At 25.2% G+C, this 16,869-nt stretch overlaps 1 protein-coding gene across 4 annotated transcripts in view; it reads right to left on the reverse strand.

Moving 5' to 3' along the window:
• LOC109602217 (inhibitory POU protein) overlaps window positions 1–15,695 on the reverse strand; it is a 50,864-nt gene extending 35,169 nt beyond the window's left edge. For all 4 annotated transcript variants that reach the window (XM_049963462.1, XM_049963461.1, XM_020018544.2 and 1 more), the window contains exon 1: window positions 15,360–15,695. In XM_049963462.1, the coding sequence (XP_049819419.1) occupies window positions 15,360–15,509 (150 nt within the window). In that variant the 5' untranslated portion in view covers window positions 15,510–15,695. The remainder of the gene's footprint in view (window positions 1–15,359) is intronic.
• Between the last annotated feature and the right edge of the window lie 1,174 nt (window positions 15,696–16,869).

The following is a 16,869-nucleotide window of genomic DNA, read 5'->3' on the forward strand; positions in this document are numbered from 1 at the left end:
AAAGTAAACGACGATCTCGAAGCTTTTTCATATTGTGGGGGACAATCAACACTCTTGTTAAGCTAACAAGGAAACTTTCGAAAATGTGGATAAAAATTAAAGTTTGTTAATACAACTTTACAAAAAAAAAGTTAAGAATCCTCAGATATTATTAATATTATTCCTTGGATAATCCAAAAATTAATTTTTTATTTATCAATAGTTCTTCAGATGTCTGAAAAATTTAGTTCTTTTTTTGAGTATTTTCATGAAATGAAATTAAAATTGTATTATGTATTTGTGTTGAGTGGAATTTGCTCATTAAACCCTAAAACGTCCGAATATCGATTGTGATCATTCCGTGTCACATGTGCAATTGCATGATTCCAGGTTTTCAGAGGGTGCGACACTAATGCACCAATATTTTTCCTGATGACAAATAACATAAATATCAATCAAGCGATACTCGAACGTCGTTCCCCGTTAGGAGGGCTAAAATATGAGTAATTGATAATCGATACGGGGACGGAGGAGAGGACGAGTTGTCATTTAAACGGATTTTAACGGAGATCTTCCGTTGAAATTAAGGCGGTCTGAAGAGTCCGTGGGAAAAACGAAATGCGCCACCCCTATTTATTAATCGATATTGGTTCTTCGTGCCGTCTTGTTTTATATCTGTTCACCGGAAACGGATCAATTTTTTTCTATTCTTTCCTATCAAACATCCTAATTTTATTTTTAATGTTAATTAACAATCGGTTAAAATAATTTTTCAGTAAATTATTATTATTTAAATGTATTTCAACCAAAATATTGGTCAATTTTTAATGATTATGAGTGATATCACCTTATGATCGACAACTCGAAAGGATTATAAAAGATTTGACTCACTTTAAAGACAATTAACCATTGTTTTTCAATAAAATATTATTCTATTATTCAGATTTCAACTGTAAGATCATTCTGTTTGAATCCATTATGAGTGATATCAATTTATAATCAACCTCGAATACATTTCAAACGATTTGAAAAGCTTATAAATGATTTTATTCACTTCTAAAGTATTTAACTATAATTTTTCAGTAAATTATTGTTGTTTAAATATATTTCAACAAAAGATGTCAGTTGAATTTTAACGATTATGAGTGATATCACTTTATAATCGACAACTCGAAAGGATTATAAATGATTTGACTCACTTTTAAAGCAATTAACTGTTGTTTTGCAATAAAATATTATTCTATTATTCGGATTTCAACTGTAAGATCATTCTGTTTGGATCGATTATGAGTGATATCAATTTATAATCAGCCTCGAATACATTTAAAACAATTTGAAAAGCTTGTGAATGATTTCATTCACTTCTAAAGTATTTAACTATAATATTTCAGTAAATTATTGTTGTTTTAATATATTTCAACCAACACATCAGTTGATTTTTAACGATTATGAGTGATATCACTTTATAATCGACAACTCGAAAGGATTATAAATGATTTGACTCACTTTTAAGGCAATTAACTGTTGTTTTGCAATAAAATATTATTCTATTATTCGGATTTCAACTGTAAGATCATTCTGTTTGGATTGATTATGAGTGATATCAATTTATAATCAGCCTCGAATACATTTAAAACAATTTGAAAAGCTTGTGAATGATTTCATTCACTTCTAAAGTATTTAACTATAAGTTTTGAGTAAACTATTGTTGTTCAAATGTATTTCAACCAAGATATCAGTTGATTTTTAACGATTATGAGTGACATCACTTTATAATCGACAACTCGAAAGGATTATAAATGATTTGACTCACTTTTAAGGCAATTAACTGTTGTTTTTCAATAAAATATTATTCTATTATTCAGATTTCAACTGTAAGATCATTCTGTTTGAATCGATTATGAGTGACATCAATTTATAATAAACCTCGAACATATTTCAAACGATTTGAAAAACTTATGAACGATTTTATTCACTTCTAAAGTATTTAACTACAATTTTTCAGTAAATTATTGTTGTTTAAATATATTTCAACCAAAATATCAGTTGATTTTTAACAATTATAAGTGATATCACTTTATAATCGACTACTCGAAAGGATTATAAATGATTTGACTCACTTTTAAGGCAATTAACTGTTGTTTTTCAATAAAATATTATTCTATTATTCAGATTTCAACTGTAAGATCATTCTGTTTGAATCGATTATGAGTGACATCAATTTATAATAAACCTCGAACATATTTCAAACGATTTGAAAAGCTTATGAACGATTTCATTCACTTCTAAAGTATTTAACTACAATTTTTCAGTAAATTATTGTTGCTTAAATATATTTCAACCAAAATATCAGTTGATTTTTAACAATTATAAGTGATATCACTTTATAATCGACTACTCGAAAGATTATAAATGATTTGACTCACTTTTAAGGCAATTAACTATTGTTTTTCAATAAAATATTATTCTATTATTCAGATTTCAACTGAAAGATCATTCTGCTTGAATCGATTATGAGTGATATCAATTTATAATCAACCTCGAATACATTTCAAACGATTTGAAACGCTTATGAATGTTTTCATTCACTTCTAAAGTATTTAACTATAATTTTTCAGTAAATTATTATTGTTTTAATATATTTCAACCAAGATATCAGTTGATTTTTAACGATTATGAGTGATATAACTTTATAAATGACAACTCCAAAGGATTATAAATGATTTGACTCACTTTTAAGGCAATTAACTGTTGTTTTTCAATAAAATGTTATTCTATTATTCAGATTTCAACTGTAAGTTTGTTTGAATCGATTATGAGTGATAACATTTTATAACCAACCTCGAATACATTTCAAACGATTTGAAAAGCTTATAAATGATTTCGTTCATTTCTAAAGTATTTAACTACAATTTTTCAGTAAATTATTGTTGCTTAAATATATTTCAACCAAAATATCAGTTGATTTTTAACAATTATAAGTGATATCACTTTATAATCGACTACTCGAAAGATTATAAATGATTTGACTCACTTTTAAGGCAATTAACTTTGGTTTTTCAATAAAATATTATACTATTATTTAAATTTCAACTGTAAGATCATTCAGTTTGAATCGATTATGAGTGATATCAATTTATAATAAACCTCGAACATATTTCAAACGATTTGAAAAGCTTATGAACGATTTCATTCACTTCTAAAGTATTCAACTACAATTTTTCAGTAAATTATTGTTGCTTAAATATATTTCAACCAAAATATCAGTTGATTTTTAACAATTATAAGTGATATCACTTTATAATCGACTACTCGAAAGGATTATAAATGATTTGACTCACTTTTAAGGCATTTAACTGTTGTTTTTCAATAAAATATTATTCTATTATTCAGATTTCAACTGAAAGATCTTTCTGTTTGAATCAATTATGAGTTATATCAATTTATAATCAACCTCGAATTCATTTCAAACGATTTGTAAAGCTTATGAATGATATCATTCACTTCTAAAGTATTTAACTATAATTTTTCAATAAATTATTGTTGTTTTAATATATTTCAACCAACACATCAGTTGATTTTTAACGATTATGAGTGATATCACTTTATAATCGACAACTCGAAAGGATTATAAATGATTTGACTCACTTTTAAGGCAATTAACTGTTGTTTTTCAATAAAATATTATTCTATTACTCAGATTTCAACTTTAAGATCATTCTGTTTGAATCGATTATGTGTGACATCAATTTATAATCAATCTCGAATATGTTTCAAATGATTTGAAATACTTAAGAAAGACTTCAGTCATTTTTAAGGTGTTTAACTATAATTTTTCAGTAAATTATTGTTATTTAAAAGTATTTCAACTGAAAATCAGTCGATTTTCATCGATTATGATTAATATAACAATTATCAGTGATTATGAGTGATTTGTTTATTAAAATTTGTTTAACTAGATAAATTATTCGTGTTAAGTTAATAGAAAGGATTTAATAAAATATTGTAGTTTAACGACCAATTGTTTTTAGTGGGTTATAAACTAAAATTCGTAAATTGGCGTGTAAAATTGTAAACACTATGTAAATAAATCTTGAATAATTCCGCAGAAGCGAGTTAAAAACGTTTAGTCATTAATCAATTTGGTAGAGTGCCGTTGAAAAGGGAAATCTCCCCCCCGCCCCCCGAAAATAAAGTAAAAAGAAAAAAGGGAAAAAGGGACAATCGACCGCGAAACAAGGACATCGAAGAGCACAACGGGGCACAAATTGGACGGCAGAAAATCCGTCCACTTGTGTCGGTACGGTTCGCGTGCGTCGCTCTCCTTTTTGTCCTTTTTGTAGTGCTGTCTGCCAGGATAGCGACACGAACCCTAATGAAATATCAGGTAATTAGCTTTAATATAATAATGGCCATATGTTAATAATCTGTTGTGGCGCCCGGTCCGCTTTACCCCGCAACATGACAACCGACATGGAAATGCAAACCCCCCGACGTCCACACACCGCAATTGTTACGTATATATATATTTTTTTCTCCTTATCCTTTTTTCTCCAATTCCCCAGGCCGCCCCCCTTCTCTCTCCGCCACCGAAACGCGAGCCCGCTTATGAATCATTTATTTTTCCTTCGATTTATGAAACCGTACAAATTGTCTGTTTTTCCAATCATGTCGGGCGTAATGAACGCGGCACACGAACACACTTATCGGTTTCCCTTGGCGTTTTCCGGTTGCCGCCAATCGGAGCCGTCGCCACTTGACTTTATTTAGATGTGGGCGCCTCCGCCATTCTTAACGATTTTATTTTCAAGACGATGCTAATTTACTGGTTATACACAAAAGGGTGGTCCACTTTTTCTTCCCAATCTCAATTGTTTTAAACCACGTAATCTCTCTAAACTTGAACATTTCAGCAATCGATTATGAGAGAAATCACTCAAATTCTTTTCAAATCGAATAATTTGTAAGTTGAAATATAGATGATTTAGAATATTTTATCAAAAAACAACGATTAAAAATGTCAAAAATGATGGAAATCATTCATGATCCTTTTAAATCACATGAACTCTTAACTTAAGCATTTCAGTCGTCGATTTTGAGGGAAATCACTCAAAATCTATTCAAATTGAATAATTTATTGGTTGAAATATAGATGAATAAGAATATTTTATCAAAAAACAAGGATTAAAAATGTTAAAAGTGATGGAAATCATTCATGATCCTTTTAAACCACATGAACTCTTGACTTAAGCATTTCAGTCGTCGATTTTGAGGGAAATCACTCAAAATCTATTCAAATTGAATAATTTATTGGTTGAAATATAGATGAATAAGAATATTTTATCAAAAAACAAGGATTAAAAATGTTAAAAGTGATGGAAATCATTCATGATCCTTTTAACCTACATGAACTCTTGACTTAAACATTTCATTCGTCGATTTTGAGGGAAATCACTCAAAATTTAATCAAATTGAATTATTTATTGGTTGAAATATAGATGAATAAGAATATTTTATCAAAAAACAAGGATTAAAAATGTTAAAAGTGATGGAAATCATTCATGATCCTTTTAAACCACATGAACTCTCAACTTAAACATTTCATTCGTCGATTTTGAGGGAAATCACTCAAAATTTAATCAAATTGAATTATTTATTGGTTGAAATATAGATGAATAAGAATATTTTATCAAAAAACAAGGATTAAAAATGTCAAAAATGATGGAAATCATTCATGATCCTTTTAAATCACATGAACTCTTGACTTAAGTATTTCAGTAGTCGATTTTGAGGGAAATCACTCAAAATCTATTCAAATTGAATTATTTATTGGTAGAAATATAGATGAATAAGAATATTTTATCAAAAAACAAGGACTAAAAATTTTAAAAGTGATGGAAATCATTTATGATCCTTTTAAACCACATGAACTCTTGACTTAAGTATTTCAGTCGTCGATTTTGAGGGAAATCACTCAAAATCTAATCAAATTGAATTATTTATTGATTGAAATATAGATGAATAAGAATATTTTATCAAAAAACAAGGACTAAAAATGTTAAAAGTGATGGAAATCATTCATGATCCTTTTAAACCACATGAACTCTTGACTTAAGTATTTCAGTCGTCAATTTTGAGGGAAATCACTCAAAATCTATTCAAATTGAATTATTTATTGGTAGAAATATAGATGAATAAGAATATTTTATCAAAAAACAAGGATTAAAAATGTTAAAAGTGATGTAAATCATTTATGATCCTTTTAAACCACATGAACTCTTGAGTTAAGTATTTCAGTCGTCGATTTTGAGGGAAATCACTCAAAATCTATTCAAATTGAATTATTTATTGGTAGAAATATAGATGAATAAGAATATTTTATCAAAAAACAAGGACTAAAAATGTTAAAAGTGATGGAAATCATTCATGATCCTTTTAAACCACATGAACTCTCAACTTAAGCATTTCATTCGTCGATTTTGAGGGAAATCACTCTAAATTTAATCAAATTGAATTATTTATTGGTTGAAATATAGATGAATAAGAATATTTTATTAAAAAACAAGGATTAAAAATGTTAAAAGTGATGGAAATCATTCATGATCCTTTTAAACCACATGAACTCTTGACTTAAGTATTTCAGTCGTCGATTTTGAGAGAAATCACTCAAAATCTAATCAAATTGAATTATTTATTGGTTGAAATATAGATGAATAAGAATATTTTATCAAAAAACAAGGACTAAAAATGTTAAAAGTGATGGAAATCATTCATGATCCTTTTAAACCACATGAACTCTCGACTTAAGTATTTCAGTCGTCGATTTTGAGGGAAATCACTCAAAATCTATTCAAATTGAATTATTTATTAGTAAAAATATAGATGAGTAAGAATATTTTATTAAAAAACAAGGATTAAAAATGTTAAAAGTGATGGAAATCATTCATGATCCTTTTAAACCACATGAACTCTTGACTTAAGCATTTCAGTCGTCGATTTTGAGGGAAATCACTCAAAATCTAATCAAATTGAATTATTTATTGATTGAAATATAGATGAATAAGAATATTTTATCAAAAAGCAAGGACTAAAAATGTTAAAAGTGATGGAAATCATTCATGATCCTTTTAAACCACATGAACTCTTGACTTAAGTATTTCAGTCGTCAATTTTGAGGGAAATCACTCAAAATCTAATCAAATTGAATTATTTATTGATTGAAATATAGATGAATAAGAATATTTTATCAAAAAACAAGGACTAAAAATGTTAAAAGTGATGTAAATCATTCATGATCCTTTTAAACCACATGAACTCTTGACTTAAGTATTTCAGTCGTCAATTTTGAGGGAAATCACTCAAAATCTAATCAAATTGAATTATTTATTGATTGAAATATAGATGAATAAGAATATTTTATCAAAAAACAAGGACTAAAAATGTTAAAAGTGATGTAAATCATTCATGATCCTTTTAAACCACATGAACTCTTGACTTAAGTATTTCAGTCGTCAATTTTGAGGGAAATCACTCAAAATCTATTCAAATTGAATAATTTGTAGGTTGAAATATAGATGAATAAGAATATTTTATTAAAAAAAAAGTATTAAAGATATTAAAAATTATTAAATTGATTCATAATCGTTTTGAACCACATGATCCATCGATTTAAACATTTCAACAATTCTTAACAATACAAGAGTAAAGAATTTATTTTCAAGACATTAATCAACAATTAACAAATTACGGAGAACATTTTTAATAAAAATTTACGACCTTGATCAATTCGTAAGGGGGGGTGAGGGGCCGAAGAATTAGGTCCCCAGCACTTAACTCATATATAAAAATATATATGGAAAAGTTATAAATTTTACGAGGCCCAGTGTCCACTATCAAGTGGCCGTAAATTCATTTAACAACTTTACTACGTCTTGCTCGGCACAATTTATGGATCCTGAGGGAGGCACATTAAATTCGCCGCCTCCGTCGCCGCCGCCGTTGCACAGGACACCGGCCACTTACTTTTTCCGTCGATACTGCAACGCGCTCTCAAAATTTATCCGGGGGGTGTGTTGTCCTGCTGAAGCTACTTCCGGGTACTTCAATGTTTTAGATTTTTACACTCTCACCTCTCCAAAAATAAATATTTTTTTACGTATTAATTTGTATATTCATTAAGTCAAATGTTAAAATTTAAAATCAATTATTTGATAATATAAGTCATGATTTTAAGAAATTAATTGTCAATTTGTAACTCGACCTCGAATTAAATAAATAATTCTTTGATAAATAATAAATTTGTAAAACCACCTGAAAGAGTACACTGATAAATTATTTATTGGGTTGAAATGCACAAGATTTGACAATACTTTACATTGAATTTTAAAAATATTCCTTCATTTTGTGCCTGTTTCTTTAATTAATTAACCAATTAACTTAATTGGTTTTATTTAATTCATTATTATTATTATTATAAAATAATCATTAGAAATTAGTAAAATATTTTTATATATATTGATGATAATAGAAAATCTTCTGACATTATTTAAATTCACAACAAGGGTAAGTAATCCACCCCTCAGTTTGGTGATGAACCGATAGAAATCTGGTGAACATATGGCGTTGAGTTTACCACGCTTCGCCGCGTTTTTTATTATTAACCTGCTTGATTTAAACGCGATGCACTTTTCGATACTTATCATGGATTCCACCCCCAACATATTTCCTCTTCATTTAACATAATGTGCTACAAAAATTTAAACCTATTTAATTAGTAATGAGGACTCAATAGTTTTATTATTAAATGATAGTTTTTCTAAACCTATTCATTTGTTTTTTAAATACTTAGAAACAACCCTTAAAAATGGGGTTGAACACATTTATATTCATTTTTTTATATTTTATTTTTTTAAATTATTAATAAATTTTATACATTTTTTCTAAACATATTTATTTGCTTTTTAAACTCATAGAAACAACCCTCAAAAAGGGGGTTGAACATATTTATATTCATTTTTTTATATTTTATTTTTTTAAATTATTAATAAATTTTATACATTTTTTCTAAACTAATTTATTTCTTTTTTAAATACTTAGAAACAACCCTTAAAAAGGGGGTTGGACATATTTATATTCATTTTTTTATATTTTATATTTTTAAATTATTAATAAATTTTATACATTTTTTCTAAACATATTTATTTGTTTGTTAAACTCATAGAAACAACCCTCAAAAAGGGGGTTGAACATATTTATATTCATTTTTTTATATTTTATTTTTTTAAATTATTAATAAATTTTATACATTTTTTCTAAACTTATTTATTTGTTTTTTAAATACTTAGAAACAACCCTTAAAAAGGGGGTTGAACATATTTATATTCATTTTTTTACATTTTATTTTTTTAAATTATTAATAAATTTTATACATTTTTACTAAACTTATTTATTTGTTTTTTAAATACTTAGAAACAACCCTTAAAAATGGGGTTGAACACATTTATATTCATTTTTTTTATTTTATTATTTTAAATTATTAATAAATTTTATACATTTTTTCTAAACTTATTTATTTCTTTTTTAAATACTTAGAAACAACCCTTAAAAAGGGGGTTGGACATATTTATATTCATTTTTTTATATTTTATTTTTTTAAATTAATAATAAATTTTATAGGTTTTTTCTAAACTTATTTATTTGTTTTTTAAACTCTCAGAAACAACCCTCAAAGAGGGGGTTGAACATATTTATATTAATTTTTTTATATTTAATTAATAAATATCATGCATATGATATTTATTAATTAAAAATATATATTTAAAATTATGTTACATTGAATTAAAATATAATTTATTCAACACACCCTTAAAAAATAAATATAAACAAGTAAGGAAAGAGTAAATCAAAACATTCTAATGTGAGTTTCATCGTGTATTAACAGCAGGTTGCATTCATAACATATGTTGAGGGTCAGTTCGGAAGCACCCCCCATAAAATTTGACAACCCTCACCCCCACATTCGGTCGAGAAATCACAAAAAAAATTACATTTATGTTAGAAAAATGAAATAATTTGCGAATTAATCAGATGTTGAGTTGAGTTGAGCCGAGTTGAGTTGTTAAAGAGCTGAAAGAAAAGTTTTTCCTATTTAAGTTATGCCCCCGGTACGCTAAGTGCGTGCCGGCATTATAACTGTCTAATGTATTTCCCTTTTTCCCTGTTAGGATGTTCTTCCCCTCCTACCGAAAATAAAATTAAAGCCGCTTCCCGCGACTCGAGATTAAACCTGTAACGTCCTAATGTACGAGTGTATTTATATTAGCATTAAAATTTATTGTGCGAGAGTCATAATCCATTTTACAAGGGGCCGTTTTAACTCTCCGAAACACCTGATTTTACAAAGTGATGCGCCACATTATCTCGCCGATCATTATGCCCGTTTTTCGTTTTATTTTGTCGTAAAAATTTCACTTTTCATTTACGAAATTCTACATAAATGTCTAAAATTAGTTTTCAGTCCAAAAAATTAGGTTAAGTTCTTAATATTTTATTATATTAAATATGACGTTTATAAGAACCTAAATATGATAAAAAACATAATTTTTCTAATATTATTTTGAGTCTAAAATATTAAATTAAGTTCTTCACATTACTTTATAAGTCCCACAAATTTTATTATATTAAATATGACGTTTATAAGAACTTAAATATGGTAAAAAACTTCATTTTTCTAATATTATTTTGAGTCTTAAATATTAGATTAAGTTCTTAACATTACTTTATAAGTATGACAAATTTTATTATATTAAATATGACGTTTATAAGAACTTAAATATGATAAAAAACATAATTTTTCTAATATTATTTTGAGTCTTAAATATTAGATTAAGTTCTTAACATTACTTTATAAGTCCCTCAAATTTTATTATATTAAATATGACGTATATCAAAACTTAAATATGGTAAAAAACTTCATTTTTCTAATATTATTTTGAGTCTTAAATATTTCTTAACATTACTTTATAAGTCCCACAAATTTTATTATATTAAATATGACGGATATCAAAACTTAAATATGGTAAAAAACTTCATTTTTCTAATATTATTTTGAGTCTTAAATATTAGATTAAGTTCTTAACATTACTTTATAAGTCCCAAAAATTTTATTATATTAAATATGACGTTAATAAAAACTTAAATATGGTAAAAAACATAATTTTTCTAATATTATTTTGAGTCTAAAATATTAAATTAAGTTCTTAACATTACTTTATAAGTCCCACAAATTTTATTATATTAAATATGACGTTTATAAGTACTTAAATATGGTAAAAAACATAATTTTTCTAATATTATTTTGAGTCTAAAATATTAGATTAAGTTCTTAACATTACTTTATAAGTCCCAAAAATTTTATAATATTAAATATGACGTTAATAAAAACTTAAATAAGGTAGAAAACATAATTTTTCTAATATTATTTTGAGTCTAAAATATTAGATTAAGTTCTTAACATTACTTTATAAGTCCCAAAAATTTTATTATATTAAATATGACGTTAATAAAAACTTAAATATGGTAAAAAACATAATTTTTCTAATATTATTTTGAGTCTAAAATATTAGATTAAGTTCTTAACATTACTTTATAAGTCCCACAAATTTTATTATATTAAATATGAAGTTTATAATAACTTAAATATGGTAAAAAAAATTTAAGATTAGATTAAATTAAGTTCTTAATATTACTCTTCAAGTACCACAAATTGTATTATAATAAATATTAAGTTGAAAAAGTTAAAAAATACTTTGATTAGAATAGAATTAGATTAATTTCTTAATGTCCACAAATTTTGTTAGTTTAAAAAGAAGATGTGAGTAAATTTGAAGCTTTCAAAAATTATAATTGTCTCAAACAATCACATGATGTTTTAAATGAACATACATAATAAAATTGTATAAATACTACGAGCTTAATCATCGAGTTAAACACAATGCATATTTAATCGACTTTTCCATTTAAACTTATGACCATTTGCATAAGTAATAGATAAATAAAAGTGAGAGTTTGTAGGTCGTGTTTTGTGTTTTAATATGAGTAATTTAGTGTTATTGACATATTAATAATGTCCAGCATTAAATTGATCGTATCATTTAAGACAACGAATTTTTATAATATTATTTTATGATTTTTATTTATTATTAAAAAAAGTTTTCGTTATTATTATTATTATAGAAGTTTTAGTCGACAACTTCGTTAATGATACTAAAACCTACGTCTAATAATTGAATCAACTAAAGTTACAGTTGAAAAACGTTTAAAATAAGGTAATTTATAAAAATGTGGAATATCACTAAATAGCTTTGTTGTTGTTACTAAAAAAATCTATTTATGAAAATAAAAATAAAGAAACCTTTTAAAGCTTTTTTTAAGGAAAAGAAAGCCGAAAAATATAAAATATAGTCATACTTAACTTTTCACAAGATGAAAAGTAAACCTATAAGATACAAGAAAATATTATTAATAACAAAATTATTTAGTGTTTTATTAGTTTTAATTAATATTAAAAGTATCTAATGTTTAAATATCATTGAGAAAATAATATTAATTATTAATTAATTAGTGTTGTTATCTTAAATTACTAAGTATTGTAATATTTGAAATAAATAATTACCAAAATTATTCGTTATAATTTACGTTACAAATCACAAATTATAATAAAAAGTTTCTACATAATTTATTAAAGACATCAAATGATTTTTTTGTCATTAATATTTAATTGTCTTTGTTACATTTTTGTATGATTATGTTTTATGTGACAAAAAATATATTTTCTTTAAGAAAATATTGTAAATGATTATTATAATAATATAAATTATCTAAATTTAAAGTTATTGTTGAGGTATTTTTGTGTCATATGAATGAATTTGCCGACGGATTGTATGGCTTAAATATAAACTAATTTAGTAAATATTAAAATTTTTGAGTTATAAATGATTTAATTAAGTTTAAATTAATAATTATTTATTTATTTATCATTATTTAAAGAAGTTACAACCATAATTAATTGATAAATTTATTTTTAATTATTATTTTATAAGATTTATTACAATTTTTTAGAAAAATTAATTATATTTAATACGTGACATTAAAAAACTATTTAAAATATTTTTGAGGATTCTTTAAAAATTATAAATATTAAGATAAGTAAATAATTACATTTATTTATTATTATTTAAGAAAGATACAACCCTATTAAGAGATAATATTATTTTTAATTATTATTTTATAAGATTTATTACATTTTTTTAGAAATTTTAATTATAATTTAATATATATAACATAAAAAAAACTATTTAAAATATTTTTGAGGATTCTTTATAAATTTATAAATGTCAAAATAAGTAAATAATTCCATTTATGAAAATACAACCAGAATTAATGGATGAATTAACTTTTGATTATTATTTTATAATATTTATTACAATATTTTAAAAAATTGAATTATAATTTAAAATATAACAAAAAAATATTTCTAAAGGTTCTTTCAAAATTAGAAATGTCAAAATATAATAAATATATTAATACTTTATTTACTATAATTTAAACAAGATATATTCTTAATTAATTGATAAATTAATATTTGATTATTATTTTATAATTATTATAATTCATTATAAGTTTTAATTATAATTGAATATATAAAAAATAATTTAAAAGGATTCTTTGTCACACTGAACTAATTTGATCTTAATTTATTTAAAAATTATTTGGACATTTGATTTAAAATTAATTTTTAAACTAAACTGATTCTTTGTTGTTAATCTTGTGATAATAAATTATACCTATTATAAATAAAATATACATTGTTTTTTTTTAATAATAGTGTATATTTTTGTATAATTTTAACCTTAAAATAATTATATAACAATGGAAATTAATTTATAACATATAATGTTATTTGTTATGCAGATTTTATACAGTTTTTAATATAAAAATAGATTAAAATAGGAATGGAATTTAATTTATTTAAAAATTATTTGGATATTTGATTAAAATTTTTTGTATATATTTAAACCATAATTAAATTTAATTTTGATTCTTTATTGTTAATCTTATGCTCAGAAATTGTACATATTATAAATTAAAATATACATTGTTTATTTTTAATAATGGTGTATATTTTTGTATAATTTTAACCATAAAATATTTGTATAACAATTGAAATTAATTTACAGCATAAAATGTTATTTGTTATGCAAATTTCAGACAGTTTTTTAATAAAAAATAAATTAAAATAGCTTTTTTCTTAGTTTAATTCTTTGTTATATATATATATATATATATATAGATATATTATAAATTAAAACATTGTTTTTTTTTAATAATAGTGTATATTTTTATACAATTTTTACCATAAAATGATTGTATAACAATTGAAGTTAATTTACAGCATATAATGTTATTTGTTATTCAAATTTTATACAGTTTTTTAATTCATTTATTAAAAATTATATTTTAATTGAAGAATATCCTCAAATATTTTGATATTCTTTATCATTACATTTATTTTAAATAAAATTTTCTAAATATTATAAACAAATATTTATTATTTTGTTTTTTATTTTAAATATTATTTATGGTTTTTGTAATTTTAAAATAATATTTATTTATATGAAAGACATTTACAAAAAATATAACATCGACTAATTGATTTGTTATTGTTATTTGGTTTAATAATGTAAGAAGTAACTCAAACATTTTGCTTATAATTTAAACATTATTTTATTATTAATTATCTCTTTTCTTCCAAAAAATTTTAATTTTCATTATAATTACAATTAATTTCAATTATAATTATACAAAATTATTATTTTTATTACCATTGAATAAAAAAATAATCAAATATTTTATTAAAATTTCTAAAAATTTTTCACTAATTAATACAATTTTTAATAACAAAATAGTCAAAAATAGTAATATATATATTAATTCTAAAATATATATTTATTTTGTTTTTTAATAAATTATTTAATATATTTGTTTATTTTTATTTTTTTAATTTATATTATGATTGAAACTTGAAAGAACAAAGATAAGCTTCATTATTTAGAATTTTATTTTAATTATAGAGATATTTTATTGTTTAATTCAAATTTATTTTATAATTATTTTTTATTAGTTATGGTCAATATTTTTGAAAAATTGAATTTTTCTATTTTTTCCAGTATAATAATTATTTAATTTTTTTATAATTTTTATATAAAATGTCATAGATAATTGAATGAGAAATGTAAAAAAGAGTTAATTAATTAAGTTGATTTAGGAACGGTTTTAGTCGTTTGCGTTTAGATGAACGTAAAGGACAATCGTCAACTTACCGACGGATTGGGCATGCACCTCCTCGCCATCGGCTCCGGACTCCTGTAGGTCGGCGAGTACCTGCCCGCGAAACACGCGCCCGTCGACGTGATCGGCCCGTGCAGTCCCGTCGGGCCCTTCGACCCCATCATCTTGTCCGGCGAATACATGTCCACGCACCACCGAACCAAAACCAAAAAATAAATAAACAAAAACCAACCGGAACAACAACAGTCCTGCGCTTGTTTCGTCCTCCCTCAGCTATCCTACCAACACCCGAACGACCAGTACATTTTCCTCTCACACGTCCTTGCGGATTATAACTCAGTCCTTAAGGCCTTCCGTGCTGCTGTCCGTGTGTGTGTGTGTGTGTGTGGCTTGGTCACAGTATGGCAAAAAAAGGGATGTGAACGGCGTCACGATCGGTGCACCCCCGGAACGTTGCGGCCGACTGAGATCCTGACTGGTCCTGCCGTTCCGGCGTTACGGGGAGCGGCGCCGGTGCGCACGCGTCCCCGTCCAGACGCCACCCCCTTCTTTGTATCTGACTTCGCATTCGTCTGTAACAAATTAGTGGCATTTTGATGGGGTATAGATTTTTGAATTGCCATCGGAAAGGAACTACATTGTGTTTGATTAAAACTATACGGACGTACACACACACACACACACACACGGAATGCCCGATCGAATATTCATGTGCGGAGGAACGAGGAACCGGGATCCCTGATAAGGATCGTGGAACGGTTAGTTTTTATCGTTTGACGCCTGATTAAAGGCAGTTTTGTGTCGGCGCGTTCACGCTCTTAATTTTAATATCGAATGCTGACTGATTGATTGCTGACGCCACCTTTTATGTTTCACTCTTTATTTTCATTCCTGTGTTTACTAATTGTACTTACACAGGTTTATTACATTTACTTTTATTTGTATAAATGTTATAACTACATAGTGGAGTCACAAAAACTAACCACCCCCTGATAACTTTTAAGTTATAAACAACTAAAAGTTACATTCTTAAATTGTCTGCCAATTTGCAACAATTTTAAGTACACAAATATGATTTTTGTGATTCGTTGACCTATTCTAGGGTTGAGGGTTGTGAACCCCATAATTTTTAAGTTAAAACTAACTAAAAGTTACATTCTTAAATTGACTGTCAATATTCAACGTTTTTAAATACACAAATATGATTTTTTGTGATTCGTTGACCGATTCTGTGGTTGAGGGTTGTGAATTTTACGGAGGGTTCCTCCTCACTGACCCCCCGACATATGTCATGAATACAACCTGCTTTTAATACTCGATGAAACTCGCATTACAATGTTTTGATTTACTGCTTATTTACTTGTTTATTTTTATGTGTTGAATAAATATAATTAATTACACCGTAATATTTTTTATATTTATTCAATTAAAAATTTATTAAAATATTTGAATAAAACTTAATATTATTATAACCCATTTTATACAATTATATATTGACTATTTTAAAATTTAGTAGATTGTGTCGAAAAAATAAAAAGTAAG

This window comes from Aethina tumida, chromosome 2 (genome assembly GCF_024364675.1).
Source record: "Aethina tumida isolate Nest 87 chromosome 2, icAetTumi1.1, whole genome shotgun sequence".
Taxonomy (NCBI): domain Eukaryota; kingdom Metazoa; phylum Arthropoda; class Insecta; order Coleoptera; family Nitidulidae; genus Aethina; species Aethina tumida.